This window comes from Camellia sinensis, chromosome 10 (genome assembly GCF_055761805.1).
Source record: "Camellia sinensis isolate YWXY chromosome 10, ASM5576180v1, whole genome shotgun sequence".
In the NCBI taxonomy this organism is placed as follows: domain Eukaryota; kingdom Viridiplantae; phylum Streptophyta; class Magnoliopsida; order Ericales; family Theaceae; genus Camellia; species Camellia sinensis.
The window spans coordinates 94,040,028-94,055,775 of record NC_138970.1 but is presented as its reverse complement, the minus strand read 5'-3'; the positions used below and the strand labels follow the sequence as shown (position 1 = coordinate 94,055,775).

At 39.8% G+C, this 15,748-nt stretch overlaps 1 protein-coding gene and 1 long non-coding RNA gene across 7 annotated transcripts; one reads left to right on the top strand and one right to left on the bottom strand.

Moving 5' to 3' along the window:
* Positions 1-2,176: 2,176 nt before the first annotated feature.
* On the bottom strand, positions 2,177-3,022 carry LOC145800554 (uncharacterized). The gene has a single exon (XM_082890252.1). It carries the CDS (start codon positions 3,020-3,022, stop codon positions 2,177-2,179), a length of 846 nt encoding a protein of 281 aa, XP_082746378.1.
* Positions 3,023-11,086: 8,064 nt separating this feature from the next.
* LOC114284980 (uncharacterized) lies at positions 11,087-14,170 on the top strand. 6 transcript variants are annotated; one of them, XR_014342339.1, is made up of 6 exons: positions 11,087-11,261; positions 11,383-11,533; positions 12,142-12,254; positions 12,932-13,012; positions 13,389-13,484; positions 13,919-14,170. It is a non-coding gene; the product is annotated as an uncharacterized LOC114284980 (long non-coding RNA). The 6 variants fall into 6 exon arrangements; XR_014342337.1 differs by having other exon boundaries at positions 11,091-11,261; positions 11,383-11,550; XR_014342334.1 differs by having other exon boundaries at positions 11,099-11,261; positions 11,369-11,550.
* The last annotated feature ends 1,578 nt before the right edge of the window (positions 14,171-15,748 follow it).

Here is a 15,748-nt window from a genome sequence, read left to right as displayed (position 1 = left end):
GGTGTCCGTGGTAACCCCACAACGAAGTCCATGGTTAGATGTTCCCACTTCCATTCTGGGATTGGAAGGGGTTGTAATAATCCTGCTGGTTTTTGATGCTCTGCTTTCACTTGCTGACATCGCAAACACTTAGAGACGAATTCGGCAATCTCCTTTTTCATGCTTGGCCACCAAAAGTTTTTTTTCAAATCCCGGTACATTTTAGTACTTCCCGGATGCAGGAAAAATCTTGAGGCATGTGCTTCTTCCATCAATTTCCATTTAAGCTCCAACACATTGGGAACACATACTCGATTTTGAAATTTGAGTACCGAATCCACTAAACTAAACCCCGATTTTGGTTTTGTCTCTAACTCATCACATACCTTCTTTAGAATGTTATCCTCCATTTGATGTGACTTGATCTCTTCAAGTAAAGTCGGTTGAGCCATTACTGCTGCTAGTACTGCCTCCTGTCCATGTATCACAAGCTCCACATTCATTTTATCCAATTCACTTACCAATTTCTTTTGCTCCGTAAACAGGTTGGCCAAATCTCCCATATTCTTCCGACTAAGAGCATCTGCAACCGTGTTGGCTTTACCAAGATGATAATGAATCTGTAAATCGTAGTCTTTAATTAACCCTAACCACCGACGCTGCCGCATATTCAATTCCTTCTGGGTAAAAAGGTACTTGAGACTTTTGTGGTTGGTGTAAACTTCACAGGTAGTACCATACAAATAATGCCGCCATATCTTTAAAGCAAAAACTACCGCCGCGAGCTCAAGATCATGCGTGGGGTAATTCTTTTCATGGGGTTTAAGCTGTCGTGAAGCATAGGCGATAACCCTTCCACCTTGCATAAGCACACACCCTAATCCTTTATGGGACGCATCACTGTAAATTACAAACCCTTCAGTGAAAAACGGTAAAGCCAGAACTGGAGCTGTGGTTAACTTCGTCTTCAATTTCTGGAAAGCAGATTCCCGCTCTTCTGACCATTCAAATGCAACTCCCTTCCGAGTCAGTTGTGTAAGTGGCTCAGCAATTTTGGAAAAGCTTGAACAAATCTCTTGTAATAGCCAGCTAACCCCATAAAACTACGCACTTCAGTCACATTGGTAGGAGTCGGCCAAGTCACAATTGCCTCAATTTTGTGTGGATCAACAGAAACTCCTTCCTTTGTAATAATATGCCCCAGAAATGCCACCTCTAGTAGCCAAAATTCACATTTCTTTAGCTTTGCATACAGTTTCTTTTCTCGGAGGGTTTGAAGGACCAAGCGAAGATGATTCTCATGAGCTTCTGCATTCTTCGAATAAATGAGAATATCGTCGATAAAGACCACCACAAATTCATCCAAATAGGACTTAAAGACACGGTTCATCAAATCCATAAAGGCTGCTGGGGCGTTAGTAACTCCAAAGGGCATAACCAAGAATTCATAATGACCATACCGGGTCTGAAAAGCTGTCTTCTCAACGTCATCAGCCTTGACCTTTAATTGATGATATCCAGACCGTAAATCGATTTTAGAAAAGACTTGCGCCCCTTGAAGCTGATCAAATAAATCATCAATTCTTGGCAATGGGTACTTATTCTTGATTGTTATCTTATTAAGTTCCCTGCAGTCGATACAAAGTCGGAGTGTTCCATCCTTCTTCTTTACAAACAGAACTGGTGCACCCCACAGAGATACACTCGGATGGATGAATCCTTCGTCCAGTAAATCTTGCAACTGCATTTTCAATTCTTTCATCTCAACTGGTGACATTCTATATGGAGTCTTAGAAATGGGTTGAGTTCCTGGTGCTACTTCAATTGTAAACTCAATTTCACGGTCTATTAACTGCCCTAGTAAGTCTTCTGGAAAGACGTTCGGAAATTCACGAACAACTGGGATCATGTTGGTATTTCCATTCACCACTTGCCCCTCTAGCATACTACATAAATACCCCTGACACCCTTTCTGAATTAATTTACAAGCCTTTGCTGCGAAGATCAAGTAAGGTGGAAAAGTCACTCCATGTCCCTGAAAGGTAGACTCTGATTGTCCCGGAGGGTGGAAACTGATTTGTTTAGTCAAACAATCTATAGTTGCGCCATATTCACCCAACCAGTCTATTCCCAAAATAATATCAAAATAGGCCATATCAAGAGGTAACAGATTGGCATATACCCGGATATCCCCAAGTTAGAGTTCGCAAGCAACATATACAGAAGCACAAATTACAGGGTCTCCCAAAGGTGAAGACACACACAACATATAAGACAGTTTTTCTTCGGTTTTATCTAAATTAGGAGCAAATAGTTTCGACACAAAAGAGTGGGTGGAGCCAGAATCAAACAATACATGAGCGAAATGACCGTGAACAATAAATGTACCTGACACCACTGTTGCCGTATTTTGCACATCTCCCGGAACCAATGCGAACACCCTGCCTTGTCTCATAGTATCTTTATTGTTAGTAGGTTTAGCAGTTGTCTTGGTGTTGTAAGTTGGTGCAGACCCCGCTGAACTTGTAGCGGTCCTATTATTACTCTGTTGATTTCTTTGAGGGCAATCCTTGATCAAATGACCCGTCTTACCACACTGAAAACAGGCTCCAGACTTCCGGTAGCACGTTCCACGATGCTTCTTCCCACATTCTGGACAAGTCGGCATTGAATCCTGACTAGGGGTAGAAGTATTTGAACTCCCTAAAGTCTGCTTCTTGTTTGGTGGAGTAGGTGACCCCTTCAACCATTGAGTATTTTGCCTATTCCCTTTCCATTCCGAAATTCGACTCTGAGTAGCGAGGTTTCGTTCTGCTATAACAGCCCTCTCCAACACATCAACGTAAGTAGGTAACTTCAACATGTTGACCTTATCCAGGATAGCGCTCCGTAATCCCCCTTCAAATTTACGCGCCTTCTTATAATCTGTGTCCACCATATGAGGTGCAAACCGAGCTAATTCTGCAAATTGGGCTTCGTATTCAGCGACGGTTTTGTTCCCTTGTCTGAGAGTTTCGAATTCTGTTACCTTCTTATCTCGCATGCTTTGAGGGAAATACTTGTCATAAAACAGTTCTAGGAATCTTTCCCATGTTAATCCTGGGTGTGTAATCCTTGTAAGCATCCACCATCTCCGCGCCTCATCCTCAAGTGTGAAGGCAGCCAGTTGCACTTTTTGAGCTTCGGTGCAAGGAAAGACTTCAAATAGTTTTTCTATTCCCAACACCCATGCCTCAGCTTTCATTGGTTCTATCCCTCCTTTGAATGATGGGGGTTGCATCTTTTTAAACTCCTTGGTCAGAGCAATGGTTCAATCTTCAGCATGAAAATCTTGCATTACAAGTAGAGGTACCGGTGGTGGTGGTTGTTGTTGTGGCTGTTGCTATTGTTGCCGTAGGGTCTCCGCCATTTCCATAATCATTCTCTCCATTCTATCCAACCGTGCAGAAGTAGCATCTTCTACATCCTCCGTCCTTGTCCTCACCATAGCCTGCACAACAATCATTTATATACAATAGATATATTCAAAATTGTTAGCCTTATCAGAGTATACTTAACGTTGCCATCGATCTTTCATATACTTTCAGGATGTCATGCAAGATGCCTAAAGCTTTTCCAGACACCCTAAAGCTCAATGGATCCGTGTGTGAGATAGCAACTCGTGCTCTGATACCACTTGTCACGCCCCAAACTTGCCCCTAAAAGTTTGGGCATGACCTAATCAAAAATGGACTTTAAACCTGTTATACATAATATATGGGGCCTCGTCGGAAGCACAAAATATTAAAAGAATACTGAACCAAGCAAACCCCATTGAGCTACTTCTAATATGCCAGGATCTCATACATCACATGCACCATAATAGGCAGATAAAGTTTAAAAACATACTTTAGCAGTACCTATACACAAACACATATACATACCCATCCCTATAATCGGGCATGTACAAAACTATTGAAGTTATATACATTCAACCTTAGGTGGCCAATCAAAAGTAAGCCAACATTCAACAAACTTCACAAAACAAGTGGCCTTGGATAGTGCCTGGACATACGAAGGTTGACAAAAGAAACCGGGCGTCATGGGTTAGAACTGACCACCTGGTTGGTTACCTACAGAAACAGACATACAGAGAGTGAGCCAGGCTTAGTGAATAGTAATATTTAAATGAAACAATGCTTAACTTGAAACATGACATATATCAATACATATAAAAGTGCAGAGATCACATGGTTAGCCTGATTCTGTGTTCATTTCATAACGGCCTTAGGCCCAGACTTGAACATTTGAAACATCACATCTTAAATCATAATGGCTTAAAGCCCGTGAACATGGTGGCATAATGCCCTTGAACATGATGGCATAAAGCCCTTAAACATGGCGGCATAAAGCCCTTAAACATGGCGGCATAAAACCCTTAAACATACTTATACGAACTCAAGAGGTGTCTCACACGGATTCTAGAGGTTGAACCCCCAAAAGTGCACCTTTGGGGTGACGACAGGGAAGACATTGGGTTTCCTAATCACGCAGAGGGGAATTGAAGTATATCCTTTCAAAATCAAGGTCATCTTAGAAATGCCACCACCGAGGACTGAAAAGGAGATGCACGGCTTTCTGGGTAAAGTGCAATTCATAAGGTGGTTTATTTTAAAATTAATCCTATCTTGTGAACCACTATTTGGTCTCCTGAAGAAGGGAAAGAAATTTTAATGGGACGATCGTTGTCAGTTTCCCTTTGAGCAGGTCAAGCAGTATCTCCAGAATCTGCTTCTGTTGTCGTCATCAAAGCCGGGGAAGACTTTGATTCTGTATTTATCAATAACAGACTCGACTAGGGGGTGTATTCTAGCTCCAGAATCTAAAGCCAAAGTGGAGAAGGCCATCTACTACTTGGACAAAAAGATGCTAGACTACGAGACCCGCTACACTCCCTTGGAGAAAGCCTGCCTAGCCTTGGTATGGGTCCCCAAGAAATTGAGGCACTACTTGTTAGCTCATTCTGTAATCCTAGTTTCGAGATTAGATCCCATTAAATATCTCTTCGAGAAACCAACGCTTACGGGTAGGCTTGCTCGTTGGTTACTTATTCTCTCCGAATTTGATCTCAAATATGTTACACGCAAGTCAGTTAAAGGGAGAGCTATGGCAGAATTCCTGGCAGACCACCCGGTAGAGGGAGATGAGACAGTGGAATACTCGTTCCCAAATGAAGACATTCTGCATGTGGAAGAAGAAATATGGATGATGTACTTTGACGGGGTGGCTAATCAGTACGGTTATGGGATAGGTGTGTTGCTCGTAACACTCGATGATTCCCACATACCCTTAGCGTTCAAGCTCCGGTTCAGAGTGTCCAACAATGAAGAAGAATATGAGGCGTGCATTGCTGGTTTAAAAGCTGCCCTAGAACTAGGGGCAAAAAAGTTGGACGTCATTAGAGATTCGAATTTGGTTGCCTCTCAAGCTAACGGGGATTGGAAGGTCAAAGAAGAGAACATGAAGATGTATTATCAGGCCTTGGATATTTTGATTCCTGGTTCGAAAAACTGACGTTTACACATTTGTTGAGAGAGAACAACCGGTTCATGGATGCACTAGCAACTCTATCTTCTACGGTAGTCATCCCACTGGGAGTAAAGATGCGTACAATCATTATTGAGCAAAAGTATAGGCCAACTTACCAGATCGTCGCCGCAAATAGATGAAATGCAGACAAAAATCCCTGGTATTATGATATTTGGAACTTTCTGGAAAAAGAGACGTATCCACCAGGGGCAAATGCCAAAGACAAATGGGGAATATGGCATCTGGTAATCCAATTTATCATCTGTGGGGGTAAATTATACAAAAGAGGCCATCTGGGAATACATAAGTTATGCATGGAGGAAGAGGAATCAAAGCGTCTTATGGAGGCTGTCCATGGAGGAGAGTGTGGAGCCCACATGAACGGTGTGATGTTGGCCCGGAAAATCCTTAAACAAGGCTACTACTGGTCAACCATGGAAGAGGATTGTATTGGTTTTGTTCGGCGATACCATAAATGTCAAATTCATGCCAATCGCATGCATATACCACCGTCTAAGCTCTACAATATGACTTCGCCATGGTCTTTCTTAGTCTGGGAAATCGATGTTATCAGTGCAGTCACGCCAAAGAGATCAAATGGGCATGAGTTCATTTTGGTAGCAATGGACTACTTTACTAAATGGGTGAAGGCCTAGTCCTATTCTGTGCTGAAAGCATCACATGTGGCTAAGTTCATTAAGAACAACATCATCTGTCGATATGGGGTTCCGAACGAGATCATTTCCGATAATGGCTCGCACTTCAAGAAAGAGGTGTTGGATCTACTTGAGGAATATAATGTGGCTTTCCACAAGTCATCAATATACAGACCACAGACCAATGGAGCTGTTGAAGCCGCCAACAAGAATATCAAGAACATCTTGCGGAAGATGGTAGAAACCTACATGGACTGGCTAGATAAACTGCCATTTGCACTCTGGGGCTACAGAACCTCAATCCGAACATCTACAGGGGCAACCCCTTATTCTCTTGTCTATGGGATGAAAGCTGTTTTGGCAATTGAAATTGAAGTGCCATTGCTGCGAATTATGGTCGAGTGTCAGATAGCGGAGGCGGATTGGCAGAGTTGAGAAGTTAATGCTGTTTGATGAGAGAAGGCTAAGGGCATTGTATCATGTCCAGGGCTACCAACGCAGAATTACTAGGGCTTTCAATAAGAAAGTTAAGTTTAGGAATCTCAAGGAGAGAGACATGGTACTGAAAGACAACTGGGCTCCCATCCACGAACCTAGGGGCAAGTTCAGACCCAATTGGACTGATCCTTATATCATTAAATCTATTTGGTCAGGAGGGGTGATTATTCTCATGGACTTGGTTGGATTGGAGTTTTCATAGCCAATCAATATGGACAAGTAAAAAAAATACTACCGCTGAAAGGCTCGCTAGGCTGAAAATCCGGAAGGGCAACCTAGGCAAAAGTTAGAGCATGAAAAATTAGAAACGAAGAAAAATTGAGCTCGCAAGGTTGAAAACCCTAAAGGGCGACTTTGGCAAAAGTTAGAGCGCAAAAGGAAAGAGTTAATACTTGAGTGAACCTGAATCGAACTATGTAAGGCCTGATTCCCATTTTTGGGATACATAGGCAACTTCATCCCAAAGTTCGGCCGTAACCATCTCCAACTCAACTATCCTATTCATTCACATATTTGATTAGGTCATCTTTCTCCATTATCAGTTAGCTCGATTGTGTGATTTTTATGTTGGTAGAAGAGCCGGTATAGCGGATGCAATTATGGGCAGTCATGATCTATTGATTCGGGGTTGTACGTCTTGAGGGTTGATTCCGCGCGTGTCAGGTTGTGATCGTTCCTAAAAATTGTTTTGAAAAGTTTAAATCAAAGTTGATTTTTTTTCTCAAAATTTTACCATTTTACAACTTGGACCGTTTTTAGGACCAAAAGAAAAACTTTTAATACTCACAACTTTAATTTTATTGATTTCAACACAAGTACATTCTCCAACTCTCTGATTTAGATCAAAGTTGCTTTTACATCATAAAACTTGGAAAGAAAGATCAAAGCAGTAAAACTATGGGCACAGCCCAGTCAGGTAGCTTTATGTCTTCTGCTTGCACTCGTGGAAGTTTCCACAGCCAAAGATGGTCTAACTTGTTCTTCGTTCTCAAGCCAAGCTAATCACTCGCTAGAAAGGGCGTAATTGAAGCTAGGGGCAGGGGCTAGAAGCTCTCTCATCCTCTAAGCAGTGAGGTACCGAGGCAAGTGTGAACCACAAATAGGAAATGAAGCCAGGTATTCCGCCTCCTCATCTAGACGTGTCTGATCACGAACAAACTAGCGTCTGAACTGGAAGGGGAAATAAAACACATAGTGTGTGAGGCCAATCAAATGTATACTCGGCTAGTGGGACATGCTGTAGCTCATCTTGGGAAAATTAAGCCAGGGACAACGCCAAGCTACGTCAGCTACAGATCGGTTACACATCCAATCGCATCACAATCTCTCTGAAGGGAAATCTATTAGCTTGTGGCAAAAAAAGTAAGCTCCGGGCGAGTACTCGGGCCAAGGGTCCACTACATTCAGCTTACCCATCAACCATATGTGGGAAGGCATGAAAAATATGAGAGATTAAAGAATAGAGAGATGGATGTTTAGAGAAAAGTAAGGAAAGGGCTAGGAAGGAAAATAGAAAATGAGTGTTGAGCGGTGCATGAAATCATAAATAAGGAGGATGGGAAATAAAATAAAATAAAAAAACCTGGAGAAGCAACGGACTCCCTACAAACCGAGTAGTCTCTCGTCGACGGAAAGCATCAAGGCCCATCAAAGTTTTGGCCAGGGCCAAACCCATGCAACTCTTTCCCTCTTTAAAGCAATGAGCTACTTCGATCAACCGAATGCTGGCTACGCCGACATTAGGGGCAAAAAGGAAATGCGCAAGTAGGCACAAGCACAGAGCATATTGTCGATAGCCTTGCCAAAGAAGGTCACTCCTATCTCCAATAGCGTAAAATCGATGAACTAAGCCAGGGATGTCCAACTCCCCATCATGTGCCAAGGACCGAGCCTCGCATAATGGAAGCCTAGACATCTATCCCAAGGCTTGAACATGGCCAAAACAGGGTTGCGGCATAATTTCTTCGTTGCACCGGGATTCCATCAATGCTTGGAATTCTTCGAGTGTTGGACACATTTCTTGTGATCCGAATCGAAACACAGTTGTAATTGGGTTCCAGCACTAGACCGCGGCATGGAGGAACGGAAAGCAAAGTAGAGTGTGGCTCAAAGGGAAAAAAGCGTTTAGGCCAAAACCACGGAAATTCACCTTTTCTAAGCCGTCTAAAGTGGCTATTCAGTCTCGAAGCTTATTATTGGGAAGGATCTCCATCTTGGGAGTAAAATATCAAAATCTTGAGTGACAGCTAGATTGCACTGACCGACATCTTTTTTTAATGCCGGCCGACTTTCATTGGGAGTCAGCCTTACCTATTGGGAGTCGACCGGCTCTTAATGACTACCCAGAGCAGAGCAGTTCTAAAGAACACAGGTTCTTGCATTAGTGTACTGGGGCTGTGTTTTGAGTCTTATCTTGTTTGTATCAAGTGTTGTTTAGTGTTTTTAGGTTGTTTTCATTTTGTTTTTCTGTCATCGAGTTGTATTTTGTATTCTGACCGATTGTAAGTTATTATTCGATTCGAGAATCAATTCAAGAGCAAGCATTCACAGTTGTAACAGTCTTGTACAAGATTATCATGCAAGTGCCATTCATTCATCACATGCCACATTATACAAGGGAACCAAAATTTTCTTTTTATAGCTAGAGTGTCCACCCCCGATCATTGTTTTCAAAAGTAAATATGAAAAAAAAAAAACAAACGAACAAACAAAAGAAAAGTCTTCAAAAACAAAATGCAAGAGTCTATCTGAAACTAGTCCCTAACTACAAAGCAAAAGAAAAGAAAAGAAAAGTGAATCATTAACCCATCCTGGCCCTCTTCTTCCTCGGCTGCGGAGGAGGTGCATCACTATCATCATTGGGGCTACTGGACTGCAAGTCAACCTCCTCTCCCTCGTCCTTGGGGATCATAGACCCGTCAAAAGACTCCTCCGAAGGTGAGTGCTACCTCGCTCAGCCTCTTCCCCGATCAACTCCTCCTCAGCCTCTGTCTCCCTCTCTCTCCAGCTGGAGGAGGTCCTACGAGTGCTGCTGGTGCTGGCTCAAGCTGAAAAGATGACAAGCATCAGTGAGGACTAACAGAAGTATAGATAGTGTGGCAAGAACAACGAACTAATGATAAAGTATACCTCAATCCCATGGGCGTCCAGAGCAGTCTGTCTCCTTCACACCATGAGAAGTAGTCGGTTAATCGTCCAGAGAAGGTTGTCAGCATACGCCCCGAGTACCGGTAAAACGAAGAGCATTTGAGAACAGTGAACAGAAATAACAGGGTACAGTGAACAGAAATAATAGAGGACAGCAAAAGTAAGCTGCAATGGGTAGAAATATAAAGAAATGTATACTTGCTCAATGTTGGGAGTGATCACTAGTCTGTGATCCCTCTCCTCGATATGCTCAAGGGGAATCTGCTCAATCACCCCGTTCGGTCGCATGTATATGACCTTGGTGGAATCACAAGAAGCCCAGGAATTGGGGCAGAAGCCTCAGGAAGTACGTGAGCTGCGGCAGCAGGGGAACCTCCAGCAGCAGCAGCGACAACGGTAGCCTCGAGAAGCGTGCAACACTACAACAAAACTGACTTTTTATGGCACCACATCAACGACATACAATAAATACACGCCGTAGTTTTTCACTTTTACGACTTGCTTTTTTTGCACATCGTAAATACATTTCCAACCACGGCGTGTCTATTATGTAGGCCGTGAATGGTAATAATGATGATTTTTTTACGGCTTGCAATGTACGTCATAAATAATAAAACTTTCTACGACGTGCATATGGCGTGCCGTTAATACATCAATTATACACGATGCACATACGTCAGCCGTGAAAAGTATTACACTTTTTACGACGCACACATTGCCTGCCATTAAAAGTATTGCCTTTTTACAACGCACAATACATGTCGTGAATTGTATGATTAAAAAAAAAAACAGCGCCAAAATGAACTTTTTGATGTTAAATTTTAATTTTGTGTTGCACTGGTTGACTAATTTATACATCAAAATCTTACTCAAAGGGCATCGAATAACTAACCTTCACTACTACAAAAACAGTTAAAGATCACACTTTGACAAACGAAAATATTTCACTTTTATTAGAAGTGTGATAAAAAAAATTAGATTGATATTTTAATCACACTTAATTTGATTGAGTGTAATAATATTTATTTTTTATGTCACTTTTCAATTAAGTGTGATTATATATATTTTTTAATTTCACTTTCTAAATAAGTGTGATTATATATAATTTTTTTAATCACAACTTCTAAATAAGTGTGATCAATGTGATCAAAAAATTTTGGGGAACATTTACTGCCTAATTTTATTTCATGTTTAATTTTATTATTTTTATTTATTAATTATTTCTCTGTACATACACCAAAGGAAATTCCAATCAACACTGTTTTCCCCTCTTTTCCACTCTCTTATTGTCTTGAACCCTAACCCGTCAAATAGAGAGCAGTGAAGGTTGAGCGAAATCGGAGGGCAACGGCGAACTAGCGGGGGCTGTGACGACGACTGTACTTCACTCTCACTCTCATTCTCACGGCAGAGGTATGTCTTCTCTTCCTCTCTCTCTCATTCTTGCTCTCTTGCTCTCTTGTGCCGCCGACTACACTCCTTCGAATGGCAATGCCTCTTCGTGTCCCTCTTACGCACAGTGAATCGTGAGCAGCATCGATCATGACCCTCTCTTTGGTCGCTGCCTTCTCTCTGTTGGTCGATTTTCAAGCTGTGGCCTTTCTATCTCAGATTCAAGTATGATTTTCTTGACAGAAGGCACGGAAGGGTTTCTTCTTGCGAGTCTTTGATTCGTTGCAATCAGTGTACGTTTCGATCTCTGGTAAGGGTTTGAATATCAGCTTGGATAGTGTTGCGCTTTCTTCATCTCTTTGTTCGACACAACGGGGCCATGAAATATAGAGAAATTTTTAAAATTAGGGTTTCTCCTAAATTGGTAGAAATTCATTTTGTTCCTTCCCAATTGAAAGGATTTTTTTTAGAGGAGAATAATTATTTGTCAATTAATTCCATTTCTTTTGCTTGTGATGACCAAATATATATCTTTGGGACTAGACTATTTATTCTTATGATGTTCGCTGAGAAACTCTTCACTTCATGCTCTTCTTTGGGTTTTTTGACAATAAAATTGAATTGTTCCGTTGACTTAAAATGCTTATGAATACACTTCATTCTAAGACATTTTCTCCTCATGCTTTGAACCTGGTGTCATTACAAAATATCTAACTCTCTTACCCCTGTTGTACTATATACACAAGTCCAAAAAGGAGATAATATGAGATTCTACTTTTCAATCACTTCCATGTTTTGCCTTGGAAACCAATTGAATCATGAGTATTTCATCTTTTTTCTAAGTTCACAATTTTTTTTTTGGTTTGGGGTCATAAATTGTTTTATTTTTTTTGGCTTGTAGGGCTATGGCATGGTTGAATAAACTGTTGTAGACACCTGTGGTTCCAATACTGCAAAGATTTGTGTAATTATTCCCCCAGGGGGCTTCAAGCTCTAAACATGCAAGCTAAAGTGGTACATTTGGGTTTCTGATTCCTTGTTGTTTGCCTCCTAGGGCTACTGAACTTTTGCTACAAAGACTTGCTATGAATGTTAATAAATTAGTTTGCTTTAAAAATTTTATTAAACCTTTGACATTGGGAAGTTTTAGATGCTTAAGAATAATTTTTCTTAAATTTCTTTGTAGGTATAGTTATCATTTTATAGGTTGTTCAAATTTGTTGATTTTGAGTTTGTGTTCCTTGTGATTGAATTTTTGTTTGATTACTCATGGTATGTGTTCATAAGGGCCTGTTTTGTAAGTGCATGGATTTCAAATGTAACCATGCTCCTTTTGTAAATTTTGCTTGCTGCTCATCTATGTTTGACATTGGGGAAAAGCTGTGAAGAATAATGATATCCTCAAACATTATAAAATTAGGTGAATTTTTAATTATTGATGGTATGAAAATTTGTGTTGATAAAATTTGTGTGTAAAAGAAAGCGTTGATTTCGTACTATATATTTATATATATGGGGCCAACAGGATTTGACTGAAATCATTGTAGAAATGTTGTTCAAATTGAAAGCATTGTGTGTACTCTTAATTTAGTTTCTTGGATTAAGGTTGATTAGGTTCTGTTATTTATTATTTGTGTGTATTATTTTTTATGAGTCTCCTTGTGGATTACAACTCTGGGATTATTTGCCAGAATATACACAAGTTTTCTCTCTCAAATCAACCAGTGGACAACCACATCCATTGTTGACTTTTGAATGCTTCAATTTGCAAGGTATGCTTATCCTTAATTTGGGTGGTTTTAAAATCCTTGATATTTATCTAATTATGTGATGCTTATGATTATGGATAGCTAGTCTCTATTTTCTCATGAATATATATATATACATTTATTGTTCTATGCTGTATAATTTGGGTAATTTTATTTCCAATTAGATTCATTGCCATTTCTGTTGCTTGAGCCAAGACACCTGGAAAGAATACTAACTATATTGAAGTAGAGGCAAATACCATGAATGGGACTACAAACAAAAGTAGAGGCAAATACCATGAATGGGACTACTATAATTTGGGTGATTGAACATTTATGTCTTATTTTGGGAACTTTTTTTTTCTTTTTTTTTTTCTTCTTTGTTTCTTTTTTTTGGTAGGAGGAGAAGGGGGGTCCGTATAAGGCATCAATTCCATTATCTCAGGCCACAAACCCTGAAGCTGATGTTTTACTCGCATATGAGATGAATGGAGTGGTAAGAAAACATTTTCTATTAAAGAGTTATGCTGATTTCTTTGGAGAAGTTTATAAGTTTTGAATTCACTTCGCCTGATATGATGTAAATTGCACATTTCTAGTTTGTCTACCTTTTTTGTACATCTTTCTCTTAACCTCTAGTCCATTCATTGTTCAATAGAAAATCAACCTCCAAGAAATGAATCTCTTGGTTTTGGTGGCAGCAAGCTTTTGTTGTAGTTATTTAAATAATTTTCTTATTCTTGATAATGCATAGAAAACTAAGATAAAAACTGACTGTAACCTTGTGTCTCCTAAGAATAATCCGTTAACTTTGTTTTAACAGGACTACTGACTGTGAATTTGTCACATCCTCACAATCGTTATTATGCTCAGTTATGGAATAAATTATTTTTCCAACTATTTTTCATAACTATCTTGTGTTGATTTCAGGATCACAATAAAATCCATCAAGGTTTCAGATTGTTTAATAACTAGCTCTCAACCTCACATCATTCTTCCGTGGATTGATGCCAGTATCCTGTGGGCCAGTTGGTGGCAAGATAGGCATCTCACACAAAATTTTTGGCCACACCAGGAAGATTTATTCTATCAGTTATGCAGTTTTAACTCATGTAGCCATCGTATAATTGTGTAATCCTGCAAAAATCCCTTCAATAATAAAAGAACAGGACAACATAAAAACCTTGTTGCTGTGCTTTTCATGTTTTTATTTAATTGTTATACTTCCCTCTGTTAAATTTGGGGAACAAATTTCATAGTTTACCATTCTAATTTTACTTCACCGGCATGCATTGCTGCTAAAGCCTCTAAACAGGGATCATGGGTATCCATTACGTGTAGTTGTCCCTGGTATTATAGGTGCTCATTCCATTAAGTGGCTGGATTCCATCAACATAATTGCCGAAGAGTGCTAGGTTGGAATATTGTTTATTTCTCTTTAAATTGTTTTGATAGTGGCTTCTTTTTTTCAATGTCATTTACAGTTCAGTTCATATTGGTACTTAATAGGGCTTCTTTATACAAAAAGACTATAAAATGTTTCCACCTTCAGTTAATTGGGATAATATTGATTGGTCTACCAGAAGGCCACAAATGGATTTCCCCGTTCAGGTATTGGCTTAGTGCCTCTGTGTGTGTGTGTGTGTGTGTGTGTGTGTGTGTGTGTGTGTGTGTGTGTGTGTGTGTGTGTGATGCATAACAGTTCACATCAAAGTGTACATTCACAGTGTAAAGAACTAACAAGTCCAAACCTTTCCATAGCAAGGGTGATCTATGAATAAATTCATTCAGGCAATAAATCCCAAGGGTACTCCACAATTCAAGTTCAATCAGTCTATGCCACAGCTGATAGTGAACCCATTCATGTTGTCACAGTTTTCCATAAGCAATCATTATGCCAAAAGTAGCAATACTCACCACATGATAACGAAGCAATTTCACTTCCATCTATCCAGCCATCTATTCAGAAAATTTAATTCGATACTTTCTCAAGGTTCAGAAGTTCATCCGTAATTCCCAAGAATATTTCAAAAAAAAAAAACGTCAGTTCTTTCATGTTCAATACATTCATAAGTCTATTATCAGCCCTGTGGCAATGCTCAATAACAAAGGTTCATTCGCTATCCCATTTCCAACAATTCTACATATTGAATATTCCACAGTACACAATTTAAGTTCTTAGTGCTAATAAGCCTCTAAGTTCAGTCAGCATGTTCCCCAGTTTTATCGAATCAAGGGATGTTCAATTTCCATTCTCATTACCACATAACCATTTTGCACATAATCTATGTCAATTGTTTCATGTATGTATACTAGGTAAAACTCCCGTCATTCATTCTTTAGGACTAACTCTCACAATTCCCAAGTTCATGTCCATGCCATATCATAGCCATATCAATAGACATCATAGTAAATTGCCAAATACAATGTGAGGGCTAATCAACATATTCTTCATATCCATAAGGTCAAACATTTCCATAGTATAGCTAAGTTGTCAATCAGTGTCGAACGTAAATTCAGTCATCATATTAAAAATGCATTTCATGCCAGAGGATATATGACTTTTCCTTAAATCGATTTTTCACACATAGATGTCACATATAAATAAAATATTAATCCTGTGGGCCTAACCAATCAATACACATGCTACAGATATCAAAATCAAATAATATCCCGAGCAAGGATATACACATGCACTAGCCTAGAATCAATCAACATATAGGCATTCGTTTATAAATAGTATACATACCTGGGATAACA

Excerpts from the sequence above, each read along its gene's own strand:
- LOC145800554 (XM_082890252.1), bottom strand. The coding sequence starts at position 3,022 with ATGCGAGATAAGAAGGTAACAGAATTCGAAACTCTCAGACAAGGGAAC.